This window comes from Clinocottus analis, unplaced genomic scaffold (assembly GCF_023055335.1).
Source record: "Clinocottus analis isolate CAN_PGR_092001 unplaced genomic scaffold, fCliAna1.0.p SCAF_11, whole genome shotgun sequence".
Classification (NCBI taxonomy): domain Eukaryota; kingdom Metazoa; phylum Chordata; class Actinopteri; order Perciformes; family Cottidae; genus Clinocottus; species Clinocottus analis.
The window spans coordinates 5908240-5932765 of NW_027175832.1; the positions used below are offsets into that span (position 1 = coordinate 5908240).

General features: G+C 43.1%; 1 protein-coding gene across 1 annotated transcript in view; it reads left to right on the plus strand.

Annotated features, from left to right (window-relative positions):
* st6galnac5a (ST6 (alpha-N-acetyl-neuraminyl-2,3-beta-galactosyl-1,3)-N-acetylgalactosaminide alpha-2,6-sialyltransferase 5a) overlaps nucleotides 1-24526 on the plus strand; it is a 37711-nt gene that overhangs the window by 10260 nt on the left and 2925 nt on the right. The window contains exons 3-4 of the mRNA XM_068571409.1: nucleotides 16066-16478; nucleotides 24123-24230. Of these exons, the coding sequence (XP_068427510.1) occupies nucleotides 16066-16478; nucleotides 24123-24230 (521 nt within the window). The remainder of the gene's footprint in view (nucleotides 1-16065; nucleotides 16479-24122; nucleotides 24231-24526) is intronic.

The following is a 24526-nucleotide window of genomic DNA, read 5'->3' on the forward strand; positions in this document are numbered from 1 at the left end:
ATGGCGGAGATGAGAATTATTCCCATGTTAATGTCATCAAGACAGCTTTATAATTACAGTCTGGGTTGTGTCAAAGCGTACAATAAAGAAGAAAAGAACAATTTCAAAAAGATGAAATTGACTGATCGCATTATTATTATTATCGTTTCCCCCCACCCCCCAGATTTTCTTTAGATAAATTATTTTGGCCACAATAATTATGTTATGAAAATCTGATATGGTGACAGCTCTATTTCAGGCATGTTCCAAATTATCAGATATATCAGAGCTTTTATTAAAAATAAATGTCATTATATGAATAGTTACAACATATGCATGACATGTGTTGTAACTATGGTATTAATTATGTACACATGACATATATCACACGTCTGTGATGTGATCCTGATAGAGGGATCCTCCTCTGTTGCGCTCCTGAATGTTTCCTCCCCTTATTTCTCCTCGTTAAATGCATTTTTCCTCTTCCGATGCGAGGCTCCTGGCACAGAGGATGTCGTATGTGTACAGATTGTGAAGCCCTCTGGCAACTTTGTGCGTTTCGGCTATACAAAATACATTTAATTGAATTTAAATGAATAAAGAAAAGTCTCAAGATCAATACGCCGGCTTCAAAATGGGACGTTTCCGTCGCATGTAGCACACATGGAGACAGAGCCGTCTGCTGCTGTGCAATGACGAGCAGCGGATTCATAAACACGGAGCGAAGGTGAGTCTGCAGAAGGGGGCGTTTCTAGGGTGGAAAGAAAGGGGGCGGGGCTTAGCCCCTGAGGGAGTCGCACGTGTTTTTTTGGGGTCCATGTGGGGCCGTGGGCATCCATTGCTTCAGAGAGTTCATAGACTGTTTCAATCAGAAAGAGTGTGATTTTCCTCTGTCTCTATGTTTTTTATTTGGTGATGTCATTAGAAAATGAATGCAAGCTATACTACAGACAACCATTCACCCTCACACCTACGGGCATTTTAGAGTCCAATTAACCTAAGCTGCATGTCTTTGGACTGTGGGAGGAAGTCGGAGAAGCCGGATGAACAAAGAGAACATGCAAACTCCAGACGGGGATCCGAACCCCCGGACCCTCTCGTTGTGAGGCGTCGGTGCTCGCCGCCACACCACCGGGCGTAGCGACGCCCCCGGTCCGCAGTAATCGGTCCCGGCGGCTCCGTCTCTGATCGCTGGCTGCCTCAGCGGAGGTTGGAGTGGTTCTGCACTGAACGAGGGGGGGAAAGTAGTCATTTGAAGAGTGCGGAGGATCGCATTTGTCCGTACGGCTTCCCACGCTTGTTCACACCTTGTCAGTCACCGTGGCAAGCGGGCGTGACTGTGGAATTTTGTTTGTTTCAGAAAGTACATTTCTTGCCTGCAGATACAGCAGCACCTCTCTCACCCTCTTTTTTCCTGGAGAATTGAGAGGTGGGGGGGGGTTTGTAAACATTGCAGTGTTCAGTCCTCAGATTTGAACCTCATTGAGAGCTTGGACAGGCCTCCGCGGGCAAGTGGGTCACAGTGACATGTAGGTCAACAGCGGAAATTTCCATGATTGTCAGTACGCCTAAATTGATTTTCGGCAGGGAGGCGCTGGGTGTCGATGTGGAGTAAAACCTCACCGGCTCAACTCCATCTCATCAAAAGAGCTCCTTCTTTCCTGCAGTTAAAAAGAATAAAGATGTGAAGTAGGAGGAAACGTGTTTCTTCCAACAATACCCGCATTGTAATTCCTGTATAATTTTATGAACCTCATTTTTATGACCTCACATTTCAAATCTGTCATTTTGGCACGATAGACGGGTCTAGGTACCACAATAACCACGAGCCTCGGCTGCCGTTGCCATGGAGAAGAAGCAAGTTAAGAGGTCACGAGTCACAGCGCGAGCGGTTTCCAGAAACGCTCCGTTGTCGAATTTGAGAGCAAAGCGCTCGGTTCTGGTTTTTGGATTCATTTAACGTTCACTCCAAAGTTGATTCAAGCCGCAGATGGTTTGTCGGTTTTCTCGGCATCCTGGTCCTCAGCTCGCGCTCGCTGTCGGCTGCGCACAGTTTAACATTCTGACTTGTGAGGCTTCCTCACAACTTGGGGGAGTCGAACGATGCGCAGACAGACTTGTGCTTCTGACTTTTTATCAAAGATTATGCAGTCGGTCGTCTTTCGGGCCGATGATCTGACGAGGAGAGTTCAATATTGATTGCACGCCGTGGAAGAGATGCGAATCGCAAAAAACATTGTTCATGGGAATAATGAATGGGACTCGAATACATGGAGCTAGGGGCGCCTTGAATAGAAAAATAAAAAAAGTATTCTGTATAAAGTTGCGGCGAAGCCCCAAGACTTAAAACCTTTTTAAAAAAAATCCAGATTAAATTGACAAAACATAGTCAACGAAGAATAAACTCATTACAGTCTCCTCCGATGTTCTAAAAAAAGATTAATTGTAAGACTTTACACCGTCAGAGGACACAGAATAACTAAAAACATACTTCATTATACAAATATATTGTTGGTGAGTCCTGGTTCTGTCTTCTGTTTTGCTAAATTAACAATTACAATAACAAGCAAGTAAAGAATCAATTCTATGAGATAATAAGCTCAACATCAAGTGTGATTTCTGTTCATTGTGAGCCGGCTGGTTGTTTTTAAAACAGGTTGCTGGAACTTCTTTGTCATGAAATGAATTTAATTCTTTTTATTTTTTTTTGCCAAAACAATCTGATAAAAACTTTTGGACCAGCACTTGATTATCTTTCTTGTGTTGATTCCCTTTTTATTCACGGAGGAACTCCTTTGAAACTTCTGCCTCTTCGCAAACTGCAGTTATTTGCAGTCGAGATAAACAAGAGGAACCGTGAGTGAAGTTTCTTCAGCGCTCGTCATCACTCCGTCGTCGCTCCTAAATGTCTACATTTCTAAAGTTAAGCCTCAAAACTTTACGCTGAGCTGGGAGGAAAAGTTTTGGAAAGGAAAAGGGGGTATTTAAACCAAGAAGATGCTCATTTTTACAGTAAAGAGCAATGATAAAAAATAAAAAAAAGACATCTGGCTCATAACATGAACAGAGATTAACAGATGCAGGGGTTTATTCCACAAACGCAGAAGAGTATCTCTCTATTTATGAGCCGAAGATGACTCCACTTCCTCGGCTCGTAATCAGTGTTAATTCCGTCCTCCATCATCATTTCGTTAATAATGCAACAAAAGGCCTTGATGATGATGATTATGATAATAGCATCAGATGCTTAGCTAATAACCGAGAGGAAAGTTATCAGCTGCAAAGACGTTAATATCAGTTTTAATGCTTCTGTTAAACTTCAGCCGCCGAGCCGCCGGGTAACTTGAGTATTTTCTTTTTCATGCTACTTTAAACTTCCACTACATTTATCTGAGTAGCTGAGTTGCTTTTGAGAATAAAAATGAGATATGTGTTTAAAATACAATACAGTGTTATGGATTAAATAATCTGTATTTCCCAACTTTATTAGGATGTGCTGCATGTGAGAGAGAAAAATCTGTCTATCTGGGCGCTTTGTCAAATGTTTCGTTCAACTGAAGAGTTATTTCCCTCTAAACTTCACCCGTTGAGTTATTTGTTTGAAACTCAACAAGGAAAGAATATTCAATATTTCACAAAGCATTTATTGCGATTTGTGAGCCTGAACTTTTCTTTTTTTTTCTACTCATTTAATCCTTCAAATGTATCTTGGGCATGAAACCCATGCTGGGAACCATTAGATTAAACTACTTCATTATACATCAAGTAATAGTTTCACCTCAGGAGATACAACGCTGTAAAATGCTGCTTAGACGTTGATCAGTGTCAGTATATCTTATAATAACCTTAGTAGACTTTAGTGCATTTTACTGATAAAACCTCTTTTGCTTGACTTTCATATTGTTTCGTTGGCACTGTGTGTCGCTCACCTTTTCCTTCGGCGTGCAGCAACATGGAAAAGGCCGATCAGCGCTCATTAGAGATAAAATGTTGTGAGAGATGCTCCACGACAGAAGGCTGTTAGCATACGTGCGCACATTGTTTGTGTTTTTATGAATTCCTGCCACGCAGAATACTCCCAGGATTAGATTAATGAGCCCGGTGTTTATGGGAGAGGCTCATCACCTTGGTGGGGAAAAAAAAAGAAAAGAAGAGAAAACAACCTCCAAACAGCCATTTACTGATGTGAGGAATTATTTCTCTCATTGTGTAGATAAACCTGCGTGAATGTAACGCTCATTTGAATGTTCCCGATCACCAGTTTGGTTATTATCACATCTCAGGTGCGCAGCCATTAAGGAAATGAAAAGGCATTACCTCGGCTCGGCAATGAACATTAACGACGTGATTCATTTCATTAGTGTTTCCGTACAAGTCAGAGTTTGTGGGAATGCAATTGGGGGGAAAAAACAACAGCCATCGAAATACTTACTGCAAGTGAAGAAATACATGGGAACCATCAACTAAATGCACTCAAAGGATTTAAAGTCAAAACACAGATTTGGCAGAGACCTGCCTCATGTGACTGATTATTAAATATGACATTATGAGATTGTTGATCCAGATGCACCGACGTGTAAGCAGAATGTCACAGTTGTAGCCGGTGAAGGGGAGAAGTTATTTTTGAACCGTTGCAAAGATTAGATCGAGATTTACGCTCTCGCTGCGCGAATTGTAGCTGCACGAGATAGAATTGGTTGGAAATGGGAAAGTGCTACAATACATGATTTTTTGCAAAACACTGATCGTATGGAACACTGCATTTTTATGAACAGGATCGTCGTGAATATCCTCACTTGAATGGGAAAAAAAGCGTTCTAAACTGACAGAAGTAGCAGCACAGGAGCAGAGCCATGTACTGCTGTGGGCGGGGCAAAGTGAACATATTGTAGCCCCCTAAAGGAAACGCCCACCTCAATGAATTAGCATCAGTGACACTTATCGATATAGAACGGATAGATGCGTTTCACTTTCAGTTCCCCAAAGGAAAGTTTGTCTGACGGCAAGAAACAAAGCAGTGGAAATGTTCTAAATGTAGCGTACACATGAATTGGTTTGGATTTATTTTAAGGTGAACCTTTCTTTTCGTTGTCTAATACATGTTTTGCAGTTGCCCCCATTAAAGCAGTGCATGCTTTGTTTCCTGTACCAGTACTTCAATGTGAGTCAATGTACCTCACACACACACACACACACTTAAGACACACTCAAACTATCCCTTTTTTAAAAGAAAATACAGGAATTATTATTGACGAAAGAACAGACACAATGTTGCTTTTTTTCATTCATCTTTCCAGGAAGGCCTTATATTTTATGACCACTTTATTTAAGATTGTTTGTTTTTCACTAAAAAAGGATGTTCACAAAAAAAAAAAAAAAAAAAGTTCTCCGTCTGTGATGCAATATAAATATTTGTTCTCAACTAAATATAAAGTGATCCCAGTATTCGTGCCATTAGGAGAGTTTTGAGAACGGGACGTTGGTGATTATGTTAATTAGGCAAAGATAATCCTGACATGACATTCTCATATCGCCTCAGGCTTTGCCCCAACTCCACACTCTTTCTTTACAAGAGGCCACAAGTCCAAATAGTACTGTCATCGACTGTACTATAAAGTACTTTTAAAACTCTTAACCGCAGTACTTGAGTACGTGTAATAAGTTACTTTCCAACACTAACATACACGAGCACAAAGAGATCAGAAAACCCTCTCACTTGTCCTGTAAATATGAAATCAGCGGCCTCCTAGGAGACGGTTCCTCTTGAAGAGGGTTGTCACTGGCAGCTGGTAGATTAAACACACACACTTACAGACACACACACACACACACACTCTCTCTCTCTCTTTGGTTACTGTCTCTCATCCTCCTCTGTGCTCTGTTCCAGCACATAATGGACAAACTCCAACTATAATATTTAGCATTGAACATGTTTTCAGAGGGAAGCCGAGCTTTCCTCCGCTTTGGTACTGTAGTATTGGCGATGCCGTCTTTTTGTCTTCCTTTTGGCTTGTTGTTATATTGCATATATTATAGAACGCAACCGTAATTGCTCCTCAGGGATTTATCTCGATGGGAATTATTACACTCGCACTCCAAGATTCAGCAGCCGGTCTCCAGTCTGGAAGAAGAAGTTTTCTTGCGTTAGTGTGAAAATTGCCTGTTTGCTCTTGTTCACAAATAACAAACTTGTCATCTGGAGTTTGACAGTTAACAGTTTGCCTGAGTTCCACATTCAGATTTCCTGCCGCTGTCCCTCACTGTGCATATATTCCACTTCCCGCTAGGATTATTCTGCACCTTTTTTTTTTTTTATCTTTCAGTTTCCTTTCCAACTCGCTGTATCTCGTGTCGGAAAGGGACTTTTGCAGTTCAGAGTTGGCCGTGATGCGAGCGTGAAAGAGTGGCGCACACCTTGTGCTCGGCCCTGCGAGCGATTACCCCCACCGGACCCTCTCTTAACAAGATTATCTTCTCGTTGTCGATTCAGTCAACCGTTCACTGTGTGATCGCCATGACCCACCGTCCTCAACAACTGATCGGAGAGAACGCGGGGAACATATCAGCCCGCCACATTGATAAACGGTGTGAAGGCGGCCACGAGTTTGCTTGTGAACAATGTGACATCTTCCTCAAATGCAGGTGTCTGGATGCGCTCAGGAGGAGCAACCCTGCAGATGCTTTAACGACGTTTTCGAGACCACAGCTTTGCTTAATGACCTCATCGGGTATCTCCAATGACTTCAATGCGTCGGTGAAGCGAGTGTACATTTCTAACTTTCCGGCCGTCAAAAGATGCCCCTGAAATCCCGCTTATGTCTCTCTGAAGGCCCTGCCCTAGTTTTGTTGGTCTCCAAAGTGCTCCTTTCTCTGACAGCCACTCCTTTCCTTGTTCCTCTTTTTCCATCTATCAGCCTTTCATTTTCCTCCCTTCCTCAGCCCGCCTCTGTCTGGCACGTCCTCCCCCTCTCCCTTTTGTCTTTCTGCCTCCCTCTCTCGTCCTAATGTCCTTCTGTCATTTCCTCCTGGCTTTTCTCCCTCCTCCATCTTCTCCACTCGCCACCTCCTGCTCGATTTCAGCGCCCCGGAGAGCGAGAGATCCTTTAGCCTGGTAAATTGCACCTCGCGTTTTGTATTCATGCCAAGGCAATCATTCCGACAGCGACGCGTCTGTGTGTGGTCCTCGCGACTGGAGCTCTCGGCTCCTCTATCTGGGTGGAGGTTATGGGGACAAACAGTGGCTGCACCGTTGTACATTCTGCACCGGCGGCGAGCAGGCTGATTATGGAGCCAATTAAGGCGAAAGAGTGTGGTTTGTAACAAGGCGCAGCCCCCGATTGTCTCCACACTCCCACTGGCTTGACACTTCGGGCTGCCTGGGTCCGGCCTCTCTCGCATCTCATACTAAAAGAATCTTGCTGCAAGTGTTTCTCCTCTTCGGGTCATGCTCGCGGGGGCAAGGTGTGGAGGAAGAAGAGCCAGCTGCAGCAGTCTTCCTCTCACCTTTTCGGCGCAGGCGGCGAGGACGGTTGAGCTTTAACGACACGGAGTCTCGCCTTCAGGGCCGAGTCGTGCCGTCCGTCTATCTCATGATCTGCGGATGCGTTTGCTGTTTTATATCGCGGCAGCAGATACACAGACACACAGCAACACCTGTGTAATAGATGACAAAATGCAGCCCAATGTAGTACAAGTTTGAGGTTTTCTTTTCACAGAAATGATGCTCTGACTTTGTGGTCAACTCTTGAGGAGAGAAAGTGTGTTTGGGGATTTTTCTGTATTTTGTCTGAGAGCTCTCCGGCATGCAGCATCCTGCTGTTTTTGCTTGTGACCGCTTCATATGAAGCCAGGGCGTCTTGTGAGCGCTCGTCACAAGTTGCGCGTGTAGCAAGACTTCATTTTGTGTTTCCTACCAGCTTAATCATCTCACGAGGTCATAACCTCCATGTTGTGCATGTTTACGTGCACAAAATATGTCGTTTTATGCCATTATTCTAAAAAAGACGATATTCCTACTCAGGTGTTTACATGGCTGATGATAATAAATGACGCTAATGTTTCTGTTTCCATGCAGCGGGCATACTCCCAGCCTCCATCTTTTATTCTTTCAACCGCCTCCTTGAAAAGGTCGGCATTACAATATGTGTTGATATCCAATTTAATTATGTTTAAAGGAAGGTGTGTTTCTCCTTTTTAACCAGAAAGAAGGATGAATACTCAGGTGAGATGCGACTGAACCATAAGATGCATAAGCGCATCACACTACTTTCTCCTTTACTATTTATGTCATTGTCTGCATGACTTGGAGAAGTTGCTTGTCCAGAAAAATCAGATTTTAAAAAAACAAACTAGTCTAGTTTTTGTAGCCAGACTCTCAACGCTCTGCTGTCCTTAACGACGACAGTCTGGGTGTCAAAGTTGGCATCTTTTCTCTTCTTTTCTGTCTGTTTTTGGTTGATTTATGTCAGAAAACTACATGTGAAAGTGATATTTTTACCCTGAGTGTGAACCTTTTGAAACTGATGGGACAGCCAGCAGTCAGCTGTGAGAGAGAGGACACTTCAAGTATTGTCATTTGTTTCTCCAAGAGGAATTTGAAAACCATCTCTTGCTCTTGTTGAATTGATTAAAGACTCGTCACCAATTAGTCTGAAGAAGTCTGTCGCCTTTCTGACAATTTAACATCGCAGAATTTATTCAGTTTCATTGACACCAGGTAACTATTTATTAATTAATTAACGATTCCATCGTATCTGGTTTTGTTTACACCGTTTTCAAACTTTATCCTGATTAAAGTGTTTTTTAATTGTGTATAAATAAACAAAAACAGCATGAGGTTCTGGCTTACACTTGTAGGACTACTGAACTGTCCCTGACATGGAGAGGGTCATTATTTCTGGTTGTGGTTTTGATCACTGTGTGTGTGTGCGTTTGTGTGTGCATGTGTGTGTGTGTGTGTGTGTGTGTGTGTGAGACTCTGAAGTCCAGTAAAGTGTTGCATCCCTCTCCAACATGAGCACACAGGCACATATTACATCTTTGCTCCTCAGCGCTGTCTGTGTTGAATTTCTCTCTTTTTCTGACACACACACACACACACACACACACACACACACACTCACACACACACACACACACACACACACACAGTGAAGAGGTCTCTTTGCTTTGAGGATCAGGGCTCGGCCCACAATCTGACAATTCCTCCTCTGTTATCAGCTCTTCTTTTAGCCCGTGCTAACTCTAGTTCATCAACCACGTCGTTTATCCCAAAAAAAAAAAAACCCTTTTACCTTCATCAATTAACTTTCAGTAGTTTCTTTTTAGGCCAGATGCTATTTTTCTTTCATATTCTGAAGCAGATAATCCATCAGAAATGTCTTCTCTTCAAGGTGCTCACAGAAAACTCTGCCCTAATTACGACCAGAGCGTCGGAGCAGCGGGAGCCGCTGGAATCCCTAATTGCCCCTGTTTTCGATACCCACCCTCCTCTTTTTCTCTTCCCACTTCCTTTCCCCCCCCCCCCCCCCCCCTGTCTTCATTAGTCCTCAGCAGCGCTCGCTCACCCTCTCAGCTCTCTCTAATGAACGGTCAAACGCGCATGCCGGACAACCGGCTCCGAATCAGCCGTCCTCCATCGACTCTTCCCGTCAGCACTCAGCCGGCGTGGACTCATCAGCAGGTCTCTAAACAGAGCGCCTTCAACCGAATGCACTCGGTCCTCCTTCCTGCTGTTGCCTCCAGCTTTTGAGATTGTACTCTAATTGGTAACTGTACTCACACCGCTCCTCCTGCGCTGCTATTGGCTGTTTTGTCTCTCTATCCTTGCTTCATTATTTATCCATTAATTCACTCTTTCACTCCGTCCCTCTTTTTAATTGCTCTATCCTCCCTCCTCCCCCCACACATGCACACACACACACACACACACACACACACACACACACACACACACACACACACACACACACACACCTCTTCCTCTCTTTTTTCGTGTCATCACTCAATCATAAATTGTACATTTTGGTCTCATGGCAGCATTTTGGTCTCAGGCATTTTCTTTCTTTTTTTTTTTTTTTTTTTACAGATTTTTCAGCTTTCTTCATGTTTTTTTTTTTTTTACAGGCAATTTTACTTAATGATGCAAATATTAGCATCGTGAATATCCACTATATTCATGCCAGTGAGATTTAATTTAATTTAGCCTCCCTGTTAGAAACAGCTGGCTTTACACGAGAGCGTGTTGAAGCCATTTGTTATCCGCTTTTTTTATGGCATTGTTTTTTTTTTGTGTTGCCGCTAGAGTTGTATACGCTGTTTCAGTCATTAGATTTTATTGAACATTTCAGTCAGTTTAGTCAAAAAAATATTGCCCTGTTTTTGTTATTGTTAACTTTAACTGAAGTAATAAGCAACATCATAGTTTGCTGCCGGTGTTGTCCTGATTCGACGCATGAAACTGCTGCACTGAAAAGACAAAAGCGGTATTAAAATATCATATTTTTGTCTTTTTGGTCAAACTACAAGGTCACAGTTGGTGTTTAATGACGTCGGTCTCATCGTCTCGTCTCAGTCATGGATAAACAGGTTGTTGACCAGCATATTCAGTCCTAGTTTTTGTTAGTTTGTGTTTTTGTTTATTGACACTGCTTCACTCTTCTAATTGGCAGTGCGCTGCTCCCATTTAGTTCAGCCATAAGCTGCGCCGTTGGTTATTTTCTGATCAAAACTCGCTTTGTTTGTCCTCGCCCATGGAGAATGTGACCCAAGGGTCTACGGAGGACAAAAGCTGAAGTCATAATCCAGTGAGCAACACATGAGTAAGGTCACATACAATAATAAGATATTCTTATATGTATATTAAAGTCAGAATATATTTGAAGAACTTACAAGAGCATTTTTTGTTGTTGTTGTTGCTTCAAGCCATCATTAACTTCTGACCATGCGTGGAAGCCTTCTCCTTAAGGAGGCTACAGAAAACAAAAGCGTCTTTGGCAAGTCTAAAGGTTAGGCCCGAGGCTCGGAGGAGGCTGAGCATGTTCTGTTTTGTTGTTATATCTCGACACTAGACAGCCAGACGGCATCCTGCTGGGCTGCGTGATTGCAGCCTCTCAGCTCTCACATTTACCGGCCATATCCTCAGTTTCGGATCCTTGAAGACCCAGCATCCTCACTAAGCCCATGCTCGATCCCCCCCCCTCCCCGCCCCCCTCTCTCTTCCTACTGCATTCACCCACACAAAATCAATAACAGCACTGGAATGGCATTTCTCCGCTCTGAGGGGGTATGGCACATGTCAAGCGTAATGGTTCACTGCAGTGTGAGTATTTATGTTCCTCAAGGGGCCGAGCTAAATCAGGGAATAGAGGGAGGGGGGGAATTAAAGCTGATTTCAAGCCCCCTTAAGACTCATGTGAGTTGAAACCACCAATTATTGCCCGTGTTACCCATGGGCGGTGAAGGGCTCTGAGCACCGACTATGAATCCAATCAGGCCCGGCCAAACTGAACAATCACAGTAATAACGTGTGATTATATGAGTCATTATCTTCCTTCCTCTTTTTTTGATTACACATACTTGTTCGTGACCTACAGATGTCACTCAACAATCGCCGGGCTTGTCCAGAACAGCCTTCAGAACACTGGAAACGCCATTCCTGTGGCGAAGCGTCATGTTGCTTCAGCGCTTGAATCACTCCCTTTGGTCCCCGCCCCCGTCCTCCCTCTGCCCTCAAGGACACCGCCTCCCCAGGTGATCTGGGGGACTCAAGCTGCCTCTCACTTACATCCCCCCCCTCCGCCATCTTTCCCAAGGTTAATCCACGCAGCTCTGACAGCCACGTTTCCCTCGGGGTCAGCGAAGTCTGGCAGCGTGAGCGCCGCGCAGGCGGCGATGGTCCTCGCGTCCGCTGGAAGCAGACAGGGGGTTCAGGATGCCGACCAGAATGAGGAAACGCAGGAGGGCGACCCCCCCCCCCCCCCCCTGGCCCGTCTGAGTTGTCGCGCCGCCAGGCGGAAGCAGAGATGTGACTGGCTGTCGTCCATCTAAACGTTGGGGTTTCTGTACCTTTTTTTTTTTTTTTTATAGGCCACTGTGGATGGATGGACGGGTGGGCTTAATGAAACCAGGACGGGCTCCCGGTGTTCGCCACAATTGGGACAAGGTCACCCTGTAGGCTGGAAATCTCATGAAATGGAAAAACTATTGTGTTGTGAGCTTATAAGAAAAGCAGCTGACTGGGTCCGGCTTCTCAAATGTGCAGATTTACTGCTTTTCTCTATTTGACATGATGGCAAAATGAATTTTGGGCCAAACGCAAGTTTTTGTGGGAACCTACGATCGCCATCATTTTATTACTATTTTCTAATATTTCGAGACCAAAAGATAAACGGTCTGATCTTGGAAATAATGAATGTAATAATTAAGAATACTAGTTTGATAATTGGATAATAGGTCGACGTCTTTTTTTTCCTGGAGAGAAAATTTGTTCAAAATGTCCATGTCTCGCGTAAGAAACTCTCCATACACGAGCTGACTTATAGGTATTAAATACAAATATTGTGCCCTATATGCATAGGCACTGAATTAGTTTTCTCTTTTTTTTAATTTCATGAACTCATTTTGAAAGTTAACTCGGACAGAAGAAGCTCAAAAGGCCGTCGGCGTGCAGACGTTGCTGAGCTGGTGAGGCGGAGCTTCTTATCTCAGTGTTTGTGTGATGATTTAAGGAAAAGGAAGAGAACAATCTGAGATAGCTACACAAATCTGTTTTCAGACTTTTGACTTTTTCCTTACCTTCCCATTTCTTGTGAAATGTTGGACACACACGTGAAAAAGTACACGTGGTCACAATCCAAAAAGGTTTGGGAAACCACTCGTTAAATAAGAAACAATATTGTCTATTGTATTACCTCATCGTGTGTTTTTCATAAGGAACATCTTCATCTGGAAAGAAACAATACCTGTCAAATACATGAAGTAGCATGAGTTTAAATGCACAAGTAAATAACTTTACTTGAATCCAGTTCTTTATTGCATCTACACATCTGCACAGTGTTGGCAAAGCTATCTTGATGGATCGAAGCATATCATAAATAAAACTACCTTTCTCTCCCTAATCAGCTTCTTCTAGAGGAAACGTGGACTCGTGTTTTATTGTGAATTGAACAATGACATATTTTTTTTTTAATCCTGTTTGATTATCTGAAACATAAAGATGGCTTTTTGGAGAAGAAGATTGTTGTGTCACAGCAGAGAAATGAGAGAAATTGTTTTGTTTATTGCATTTCCTTCTTTCTTGTGTCTATTTTTATGCCTCCAGTCAAACACGGCCTCATGCTAATCAGGATACATAATTTATTTTGGATATTCACTCGGGTTACATCACTGGTTGCAGCTTTGATCAGGTGGTGGAATGGGACACTTTTAAAGAACCTCAGCAGCCAGAATTTAAACGCAGCAAATCTTGTAATTATGATCAAAGGTATTTTGTTGTGTTTGAAATCGCTGGCTTTGTTCTTTCCAACGCATTGATGGAACTGTTTTTGAATTATTCACTATTAATAACATGAATCGTTGAGTGGAGTTTTGTCACGGATTAAATTTTAATGAAATTGAATGAAATGTGCAGTTTTTGAGGATTCTCTAGTTTCTCTCAGCCAGTTCTCGGATGAGCTACAGTTTGCATCAACTCAATCGCCTCAACCCAAAACCCCCATATTGCACGGGTCGCGTAATTCCGGCTGAAATGGAGAGCCTTGTCCGGACCATCCAGCCGATTTCTTGGTAATAGCCTGACCGAGCTCCCTGAAGTGGCCAATTCGAGGCCAGCGAGGCCCACTTAAATTCTCTGTGAGACAGAAGAAGAGAGAATAGCGTCTGTGGAGCCACTTAAAAGCCCCTGGGTGAAAATGGGATTTCTGACCTGCTCCACTGGTGCTGCAGCTCTACAGCCAGATTGGCTGTCAAGGCGCTGCCAGGTGGGAGAGGGGAAAGGGCGGGGTGTGCAGCAGATGGAAGGAATGGATGGATGCTGCCGCTGGTGTTGGTGTGGACCGCTAGGACCTCATTAGCTCAACATTTCATCAAACACTGTGGCACCGGGGCGGCTCGCACCACCTCTATATATCTCTTTCCATTTTTGCCATCTTTTCTTTCTCTCTCTTCATCTCTCCTTAACCCTCTTTTTTCTCTCTCTACCACCGTTTTCTCCCCCCCCCCCCCCATCCCTCCTCCCCCTCCGGCTTCTCAAGGTCTCATTAACCAGATGAGGCTGTTCAGCTGGTAATCTGCCACTAAGTCAAAGTCGGAAGATGAGGATGATAATGACACATTTACACGCGCACATCCAGCTATAATCATTTGTTCTTGTTAATGCCATGAACATGTAAATCTTCACGGCGATAAGAGTGTAAATAACCTCCGTGTTTCTGCTGGTGAGATATTTCAGGGGGCATTAGAGGGGCTCTGCGGAACCTCGTTTGCATATCATTGCTGTTCAGTGCAGAGAAAAGCATAGACACACCCACATGCCCGCATACAAAGTACACATGTAGCAGCCTCACACACACACACATACACACACACACACACACACACACACCGCCAACATGCAGAGCAGCTCTTAACATACATAAATAGGTTTATGTTAATGATTTATGTGCTTGCACATGGCAGGCTGGATGGAAAAAAGAGGCAACATACTTAATGAACTGTGTATGTACATATGCATGACTGGCAATGGAGTTTGAAAGTGTCTGTCTTCAACAGCAGGGGAGACTGTCAAGAGAGAGAGAGAGAGAGAGAGGAACCAGCAGCAGATGTCAAAGTACAGCTATAATTTAAATCAACAAAATACCACCAAATGCTTGTTGCATTTGGTGGATTTGCCAGGATGCCCTTTTTATTAAAACATGTTTACACAAATATGACCTTACTGCTCAGTTCTTTGGCTGCAACTATTATGCTATTAGTGATCGTAAAATTAAATCGGTCCGTCTCAATATTCACAATTGACCAAGTTGACATATTCAAATTTGTTCAACCAACATTTGAAGCCCCAAAGACGTTCAGTCTAACATATTGTGTATTCCATTCATACATCCAAAAAGAAGAAGCTTGAGTCATTGTTTTATTTTCGATTTTAAAAAAAATAATTATGAATTGCTCAATATTCCTCCCTGGATTTGTTTGACAATATGTGACACGGCTATTTCATTCCTTCCTTTTTACTCTGGCAATGTTTGTTTAACTACACGGATTCAAACAATACAGGATGTGAATATCAATAAAAGGAGACGAGAGAAGACGGCTCTCATTATTCTAGCATAAAGAAAAACAAAGAACATGAAAGTAAGTTCATGCATATATTTTCATAGGAATCCATATGTACGCTCATTTGAGCCCACGTGGCATACCGAGTCAAACAAATCCCCCAATCGGGTCTGTTTCACCCTGTAAATGGATAAAGTAGAAAACAAGTTGTGTTGCTATTTAATCCACATCGTCATCATGTGTATTATGTTATCATCATTTCATAAATATCGTGCGGAACACATTATAGGTTCATATTTGATAAGAATTCAACATGACTTCTATGTACCAGGACTGTTGTTGGGGAGGTAAACACACATTCCTCTGTTGCGTGCGAGTGGGAGAAAGATGCAAGGTGAATCCTTTGTAGGACCCCGGGGTTTCTACCAATCGCAAAGCAATATGACAAGCTGCATATCCCCAGGAGGCGCTGTCGCTACCCATTTGTCAACAAAGCATTTCCTGCCTCAAACACAGAGCGACGCTTTTTACCAAAGTTCCCCTAGGTGTGCATTTCTGTCTGCTTTGCATATTTCTCTATAAACTGGGGCTAAACACAACTTTCAGAGCAGTTTTGACTGCTGGAAAAACAAATAAAAATAAATGTTTGGAGAGTTTGTAGAAACTAAAAAATTCTGCCGGCAGTGCCGCGAGTGCATCGACGGGGAACGAAGAGGCCAAATGTTCTGACGCACAATACGTATTTGTTATGTTCTGTTAACATCATTCTTGTTTTTGTTTTTTTTTTGTGTGTGTGCGCGTGCCATCAATCAGCCTCCCAGGATGCACTGCCAGACCTGCGCCCTGGTGACCAGCTCAGGTCACCTCATCGGAGGCGGTCGGGGTGACGAGATCGACCGGGCCGAGTGCGTCATCCGCATGAACGACGCCCCCACCGCCCGGGGATACGGCGGGGACGTCGGCCGGCGCACCTCCCTGCGCGTCATCGCTCACTCCAGCATGCAGAGGGTGCTGCGCAATCGCCACGAGCTGCTCAACGCCAGCCAGGACACGGTGTTCATCTTCTGGGGCCCCAGCAGCTACATGCGGCGCGACGGGAAGGGCCTGGTGTACAATAACCTGAGGCTGATGAACCAGGTGCTGCCCAAGCTCAAAGTTTACATCATCTCCTGGCAGAAGATGCTGCAGTTTGACGAGCTCTTCAAAAAGGAGACCGGCAAGGACAGGTGAGGGCGAGACGATCACAAGGAGTGCGCAGGAATGCAACAAGGATCCTGTTAATTGATGACTACAGTCGTACATTTGTCACATTTAGGTTCATCGAGGAAATATTCCAAACTTTTGTTGGTTTCAAGATTCTCAATTGTGAGCATTTGCTGCGTTTATTATATCACTAAGGTTGTCAGTGTCTTTTGTGTTTTAGAATTACGAGATGTGAAAGTCACATTTTGCTCTGGGAAACTGTGGTTAGTGTTTTATTGACAAAAAAAGAACTCTTTTATTCAAAATACACAAAAAAAAAGTCTGATTATTAAAAAAAGCATACTCTGCTTTATGGCTTCTTTTACTTTAAAAGGCACAATCATTTACAAAATCAACACATAACACATTGCGTACGCGCCAGGTTTACACCTCCAACATTTTCTATCACTGCATTGTACAATAAAAGAGTCATTTGTTCACTCAAATGAAAAACTCTTTTGCATAATTCATCCCCTAAATCAAATTCAGGCTCTGATTGTAACAAGAAAATACATATTTTACAATACTACAACACAAAAGTGGCTGTTTCTTTTATTTCAAAACACTCTGAAAATCCTATTTCATAAGAGACCATTGAACAGGTTCAAATATTCGCACTCGGTTGGAATAACAATAGAAAAACAACAGATGGACTCACGTATTGGTAACTTATTCGTTTCTGTCCTTAATTTTGCTTCATGAGCAACTTGTGCCACACGTAAAGGAGATGTAGACGCTGACCTCCACTCACCAGGAGACTCGGCACAACGAGGTTCAACTTGGTCATCCATCAGCTTCAGTGTGTAGTTGTGAATGGGTCGTAGTTGACGGTTACATAGAAACACAACACTAACAGTCGGTACTTCTACTGCTGTGTGGAAGCCCCACAAATCCAATAGAAGAGTTGCCTGTTGCATTGACGGTGTGTGTTGTTCTTGAAAAGCAGGCTGGAAAGGCATCGGTACGTAAACTCTGATTTAATGGAAATGGGCGATGTTGCGGTTTCCTGCTACCGTTTGAATGCATCGCGAAGGGAAATGTTTTAAAGTAAATGCTCGATGTTAAATCATAATGTCGGGAACGGAAGACGAAAACAACTTCTTTTTTTTTTTTTACTCTGAAACACCTTCTCTCAAGCTGCCTGGTGTTAAACGACGAAATTGAATGAGTCCAAGTTGAGTTCTCAGTCCCGTGGCCATTAAAGCTTAATGAAAACGCTACCTCTCTCTCTCTCTCACACACACACACCACACACACACACACACACACACACACTGTGTGTGTGTCTCTCTCTCTCTTTGTCCGGGGTGTCATTGGAGACGGAATCGGACTTCAGCTTAAAAACAGATGTCAGGGAGGAAATTGCCACGTCGAGGATTTGGTGAATAGCTCAGACAGCCGTCCTTCAGGATCAGTTACTTTCATGGTAAATGTTTACAGCGAGCCAGCAGATCATGATGTACTGTTGTCCTTTTTATAGCATTCTGAATTTATATCTGTGAGGCTTTTTTTTTTTTTTTTTTTGAGGTCATTTCTGCTCCGTGGAGCGTGGGAAAAGAGAGAGAAAGAGAGCAAGCCTTTAAGTATTGCTTTTCTATTTTTATTTTATTCATTGGAGAAAGGTTTAAAGGAAGCTGGCGGTATAAAAGAGCAATCTCTTTCAGCTAATTTGTAAAATGAGTCCTACTGTTTTTAAGGATAGGGAGCCTGAGTGAGCTGCTTTCATGGAAGCGTTTTTGGGTAATCATTTGTGCGATCTGCCCGCCTGTAATTGTAATTATGGGTTATGCCGTTTCAGTGAAGGTAATTAAGATGATGTGGGTTGTTGTCACATCCACCCATTTTAATGACACTGGCAGAGGAGCAATGAAAAGCAGGTGTTCCTCTTCAATCTCTGTGTTAAATTGCCAAACCACAATGAGCCTCGACCTGTGATTGCTGGCAAATTAGCTTTTGAAATATATATATATATATATATATATATATATATATATATATATATATATATATATATATATATATATATATATATATATATATATTAACTACAGTATTTAAGCTCCCGTAATGCGCTGTTGAAATCAGCTCACTGTGTTGCACTGTTAGGTGTCTACTCCATACATTCAGTGTAATTTCCTCATGTTAAATGTATAGGTAAATGTATAGGTGGCAGGTTTATCACCAAAAGATCACAGGTTTGATCCCTGAGAAATGTCTGAAAAACGCATCCTCGCTCAAAAAGGGGAGCAGAGAATATGCAACAGAGAACAATGCAGCACTGGTGAGTTCAGAGAGCCGCCAGAACCAGACCTCCGTATTCATCTTTTCTTTTCTTCACTGAAAGTGAAAAAACTGAAGCAAAAGGAAAAGTCCACTGCTCGAAGAAAAGCAACATTATAAAAGACACATTATGATAATAATGAGAATAAGCTACATATCGTCACAAGAGTACACACACAGTGATGCGATGAAGTGTTTCTGCTTGAACTCGTTGCTCTAATCCCACCTTCATGTGACCTCCACACGAAGGTGACCAGCTTGTTTTCATATTTAGAGAGCTATACTGTACACGTCTTGCCTATTGTGAATTCATAACCGTGTTTTTCCTCAAAGTAAATGGAGCACTCCGCCTGCAGAGTGTTATTTATTATGTTTTCCCTTCAAGACAAATCAACTTGTTTTTTTGTATCGGTGCCATCATGTTGAAAATCTCCTTTTATTAAATGCAAGCAGAGAATAATCTCACTTTTTAATTGAGATAAGATTTTAAGACTCGGGGATCAACGCACAATTTAACTGCTCATTAACTGGGCACCCCAACCAGGTTTTCGGCAGCAAACTGTGTAAACACGTGGAGCGACGCCGCTCCTCTGTGCAGAGATTAATGCGTCTTCACACGCACAGCTTGCTTCCAGCTCTTTTTAAAGACAGCCATTGAAGCTAAGAGCTTGACATTTTACACCACATTATTCATCAGCATGTTCATCAACAAGGAAATGAGGAAGACTTCTTTCGTGAGATTAGCTGCTAAGACCTCCGTGCAGCCGCCGCAGACTGCTTGATGACAAAATGTGACTCTTTGAACTTTTTTGGGAAGTTTTCTAATTTGCAAAAGGTGTGTCTGTGTGTCTGTGTTTGTGTCTGTGTGTGTGTGTGCGCCGCTTACGTGCTGTTGTCATAGTAAAGCCCGGGGGCGGCGTTTGCATATCACAACAAATCAACACGTTCCAGCCCGGGTCCTGTTGTAATTACATGAAAATGAGAAGTCTGTGCTTCAGCTGCGATAGCATCACTTTTGGGTTGACACTGTTGTTTGTGGCCTGAACAGACTTTAATAAAGATGAAGGATTGTGTGCCGTTACTATTCATCACACTGTCGCTCGGTGCAGAATCAGGAGGTTTGCGTTTGTTCGGCAACACAGTAAAACTGCAGCGAGTGACGCATTTGTAGCCGCGGCTACTGCAAACGCAACGCCGTGGAATTAAAGGTGTGATCGGCGCGCGATAAGGGAGGAGAGTTGTTGAGATTTGCTTCAAGCTTTTGTTGGAAATGTCTTTAAGAAACCTTTTATAGTGTATTAGTTGCAGTTCTCTTTACATAGCAACAGCGATCAATACATAAAATGCTCTGATACAAAAACAAAGTAGTATCTGTGGCTGTCGCAGGTCTGTAATAAGGCAATTATTGTGTCCGAATGTAATGACTGAACTGCCCACCTACCTGAACGCCTTGCACGTCACGGAGTCTTCCGTAAGCTGCTAGTTTGACAGCTGTGAGTACTAACAATAGCCCTGTTTGCTTGTGTATGTTCATTTGGATAATTGTGTAGGAGTGGCTGTCAGTTTTGCCCACGTGGCGACTTTCTCGCTGAATTTAGCAACTTTTGGAGCCAGTGCTGCAAGCTACATTCATTGGAATGAGTTGGCAAGACGAGGCTTTTTGTTGAATGTTGTATTTCTTTTTGTCAATCCAGTCTACAGCTTGCTGGTTTCTGCAATGTCGCCAACCCCAGCTTTAATTGCGGAACGTAAACGCAACCAAACACTCCCCATTTCCTACACAGTGCACTATATTTACCCTCCAATTGGTTCACGTGTGTAATTCATGCCCGATAACAGTGATTGTAAAACTAAATCCCACAATGGATTCAGTAGCATCCACACTAGTAACGTCCCTTAAATATATTTCCTCACTTCCCCGAGTTTTCCAGGCACATTTGTTTCTATTCCATCATCTTTTTTTCCAGGGCTTTCTGCCTGACGCGTTTCCCTCCCCCTTACACTGTTCTCTCTCTGAGGAAACAAGAGAAACATTTTCTCAAACAGCCAGGTAAACCCTCTCCTCCACACGTGTCACCCTCATCAACCGGAGGGCGAGCAGGGTGTCGAGCCCGCCAGGTTGTTCCTGTCGAGACTTTCCTTATCGGGCCCCGGCTCTGTTTCTCTGGCAAAGTTGAAACCTGCGCCGCTGTGAATGCTCGCGCATTTGTGTGGGGAACAGTAACGAGCTTTCCCGCGAGCAGCGGGGTGACGACGGGGCGGTCGAGAGAACAGGAGATGCTGCCAAGCTGACTGTGATCCTTCGCCTCCTTACTCCCATTCACATCGATGACACAAGAGGAGCTCGTCTCCTGACCGCCGGCGCCAGGAACACGGCCCGGTGCACCACCTGCAGCATCACATACGGCAGCAAACGTGAACGGCGAACCCCAGATTCGCTCTTGATTTTTCTTTTTTTTTAACAAGCTTTGACTGCTTGGCGTTTCGCCTCCACTGTGTGTGCATTTTTCTTGGCACTGGGTCTGACATTGAAACCTCCGCCGCGGCAGTTGGCGCCTCGGTTTTGGATGCGTGCTTGCTCCTGCGTGACAGAAGTCACACCATGTCCAAACCCTTGTCGCCCAGAAACACCCCCGAACCACAGAGAAATGAAAGGCAGAAGAACCGGTACAGACAAGGCCTCGCGCTTCCGGTGGGTCATCAGTGTTGATTTAGAGGGATTGCTTTTATACGAGTCGGTACTTTTTTTATTTCAGGGGATAATCCTGCATTGTATACCTTCAACACATTTGAAGTGTTTAAAGTGCAGGGGAAATGAAAATGAGTGTCAGCCACTCTGGTAGATTGAAGTATTGGATGGATGGCACCAATATTTTAGTACCAAGAGGAAGGAAAAATCATTTTTACTTTGTTGATCCCCTGACAGCACCTCACTTATCCAGTAAAATATCTACAAGATGTATTACCAGCAGATTTCTTTACAGACATTAACGTTTCTGGATGATGTATTCTCTTCAGTGATGGCCTTTTGGTGTTGCAGTTGACATTTGGGATATTGAGTGTCTCGGCAACTGGCAGATTGTCATGAATCTTGGTGAACACCCTCGTGCCCCATCAGAGACATCCGGCTCACATGTACACAGTTGTATTGGACAAATCCACTTTAGCTGTATTTTGTGTTAAGTGCTAAGTAGCAACTGTTAGCATGCTTCACTAGAGATGACTGTGGTAAACACTCTAGTTTGCAAAAGTACAGAATCGGCTTCCCAATATGTTTTATCATATAATCCCAATAGTATTACTATTAACCCATCCTATAATCTCATCCCCCTCTCTAAAGGGAGTTCTTTCCCCGTCAACCTTCACTTCTTCGGTCATCTACTGAAGCACAGAAGCCTGAAGGGTTTAGTTCTGTACCATAAAGCGATCTCACTTTATTTGGCGTACAGTCTTTGTCCCAGCACATTTTCTGCATTAATCAACTGTGATTCTCATCATAAGGTATTATAATTAACGCGTCAATGATTTACTGATGGTGAAAATACTGATGGTAAAATACCCCATATTTGATGTTTCTAAAGGGGCCGTCTTTAAATGCACCTGATAGCTGACGCATGAACACATCCACGGGTCAGCAGTCACAATCCCAGTCGAGATCCTGTGCGGCGTGGGACGCATGACAGGATTCTCAGCTGCGCCGGATTCAGCTGAGAGCTTCACATGTATCGCTCCTGAATTGTGTTACATCGGCTCACACTTTTGAAAGATTTTTTGTTTTGTTTTTTCAAACTAATTCATAAATTGATTTGATGAACACGGATTGTTTTGGACCAAAAAAGTGCTTTGGACCACAACGGCTAAACCTCCTGCATGACTGTGCTTGGCGGAGCTTAGAGCCGCGGCTCCAGGCCAGCGAGCCACAGATCGACATCTTAAAGTGCGACGTGGAAACCACAGCTAGCAGCCGTGCTAGCGGCCGTGCTAGCAGCCGCACGTAGGACCAGTAAAAGCGGTGCTTTTAGGTCAATGTGAACATGTGACAATATGCTATTGTATCATATTACATGCCGATGTGTGGCATGTTCACCATCATTGTTTTGCGTGTTGGTTCAAACTTGGCACATCAGACTCTGATGGGAGTGACATCAGTTTTGCAGGTTTTTTGATCAAAACCCCAAACGGTTGGGAAATGGTACCAGATGAATTTGTGGAGCTCACCAAATAAATTGTACTTTATCCTTCCAGGGAGTTTGAATATGTGTAGTCATGGCGACCAGTAGGTGTCAAGATATTTCACTGAAAAGTACAAATGTAACAACTGAAATTGCCGGGATTCAGCCTCTGAGGGCAACCAATGTCTGTCCAAGAGATTGTGCTAAAACAGTTTAATGTATTCAGGCCGTCACAGAGTTTGCAGTCAGTTGTCTTTAAAACACTCCTCAAACACATGTTGCCAGGTCATGAATATAAAAAGTCAGGTTAATGCATCCTGCATGGAAGAAGCGTCTGTTATTACTGGAACATAAAATGCACTGAAATGTTTTTCCTCATTGCAACATATTTCAGTTAACTTTCATTCAGGCTTATTCATTAGGTTTTGATGTAAAAACAACAAAATCGAAGGACTGGCAATTATTTCTTTTTTTTTTGGTTTAGTAGTTAAATTTATTTTCACTTTAAACTGAGGGTTTTCACAGCCGTTGGTAGAAGTGGTGTTTGAAGTTGCGGGACTTTGGAGCCCATTAAATCTCTTCAAAAACAACATGGGAATCTTAAAAGATGTATGGTGGTCGGGCTGTAATGATTTTTTCATCTGACAGCAACCCCATGAGCGAGACCACGTTGATGGACATTTAGATTTTGTAATGCAATGAAAATAGAATTTCATATTTATTTCATAACACCACATCTCAGAAAATTGATAATTGCTCATTTCCTTTCAGGCACGGCTCTAAAAAAAAAAAAAAAAAAAAGTGCCGTGTAAAAGCGGATATTTCGCTCCGCAGCTGAAGCTTTGTCATTTCAACTATTTGCATTAATTTTGCAAAAGTACTTTCTGATTAAGGGTTTGATTATTTGACAGGGTTCATTTGTGGCAGTCGATATGCAGGATGGATCTGTATTTTAATGAAGCTGCGAGGAAACTTGAATGATCTTGCAGTCAGGAAAATCGACCTTGAGATTTCGATAAATCTTTATTCTGACATAAAACGCTGATGGGAAATTTTCTGATTGCCAATCCTAGTTAATCACATTCTGAAAAAAACAAAAAAAAATCAAAAATGCTAATCTCCTACAAATGAAATCTATCGAACGTCTTCTCTCCCTCTTCCTCTTCTTCTCTGCAGAAGGATATCAAACTCCTGGCTGAGCACCGGCTGGTTCACGATGACCATCGCCCTGGAGCTCTGCGATAGGATCAATGTCTACGGCATGGTTGCCCCCGACTTCTGCAGGTGAGACAGTGGAGCTGCATGTAAAACATCACCAACCAGCAACATAACGAAGAGTTTTGAAAGCAGAGCAGTACATGCAGCCGCTTCAAGGTTATAAAAATTCACACCAGCATATCCACCTGATAAGAAAGATTCAAGTCTATTCAGGCAGCTGATAAATAAAATGTCAGTGTGACTCGAGATGTTTTTGAGATGCCTAAATTGCCGGAATATAAGTTTCTAAATAACAAAAGTCAAAATAACAAGTCAAAACACGGGCAAGAATTACAAGTACGAAAACTGATATTTTTTTTTTA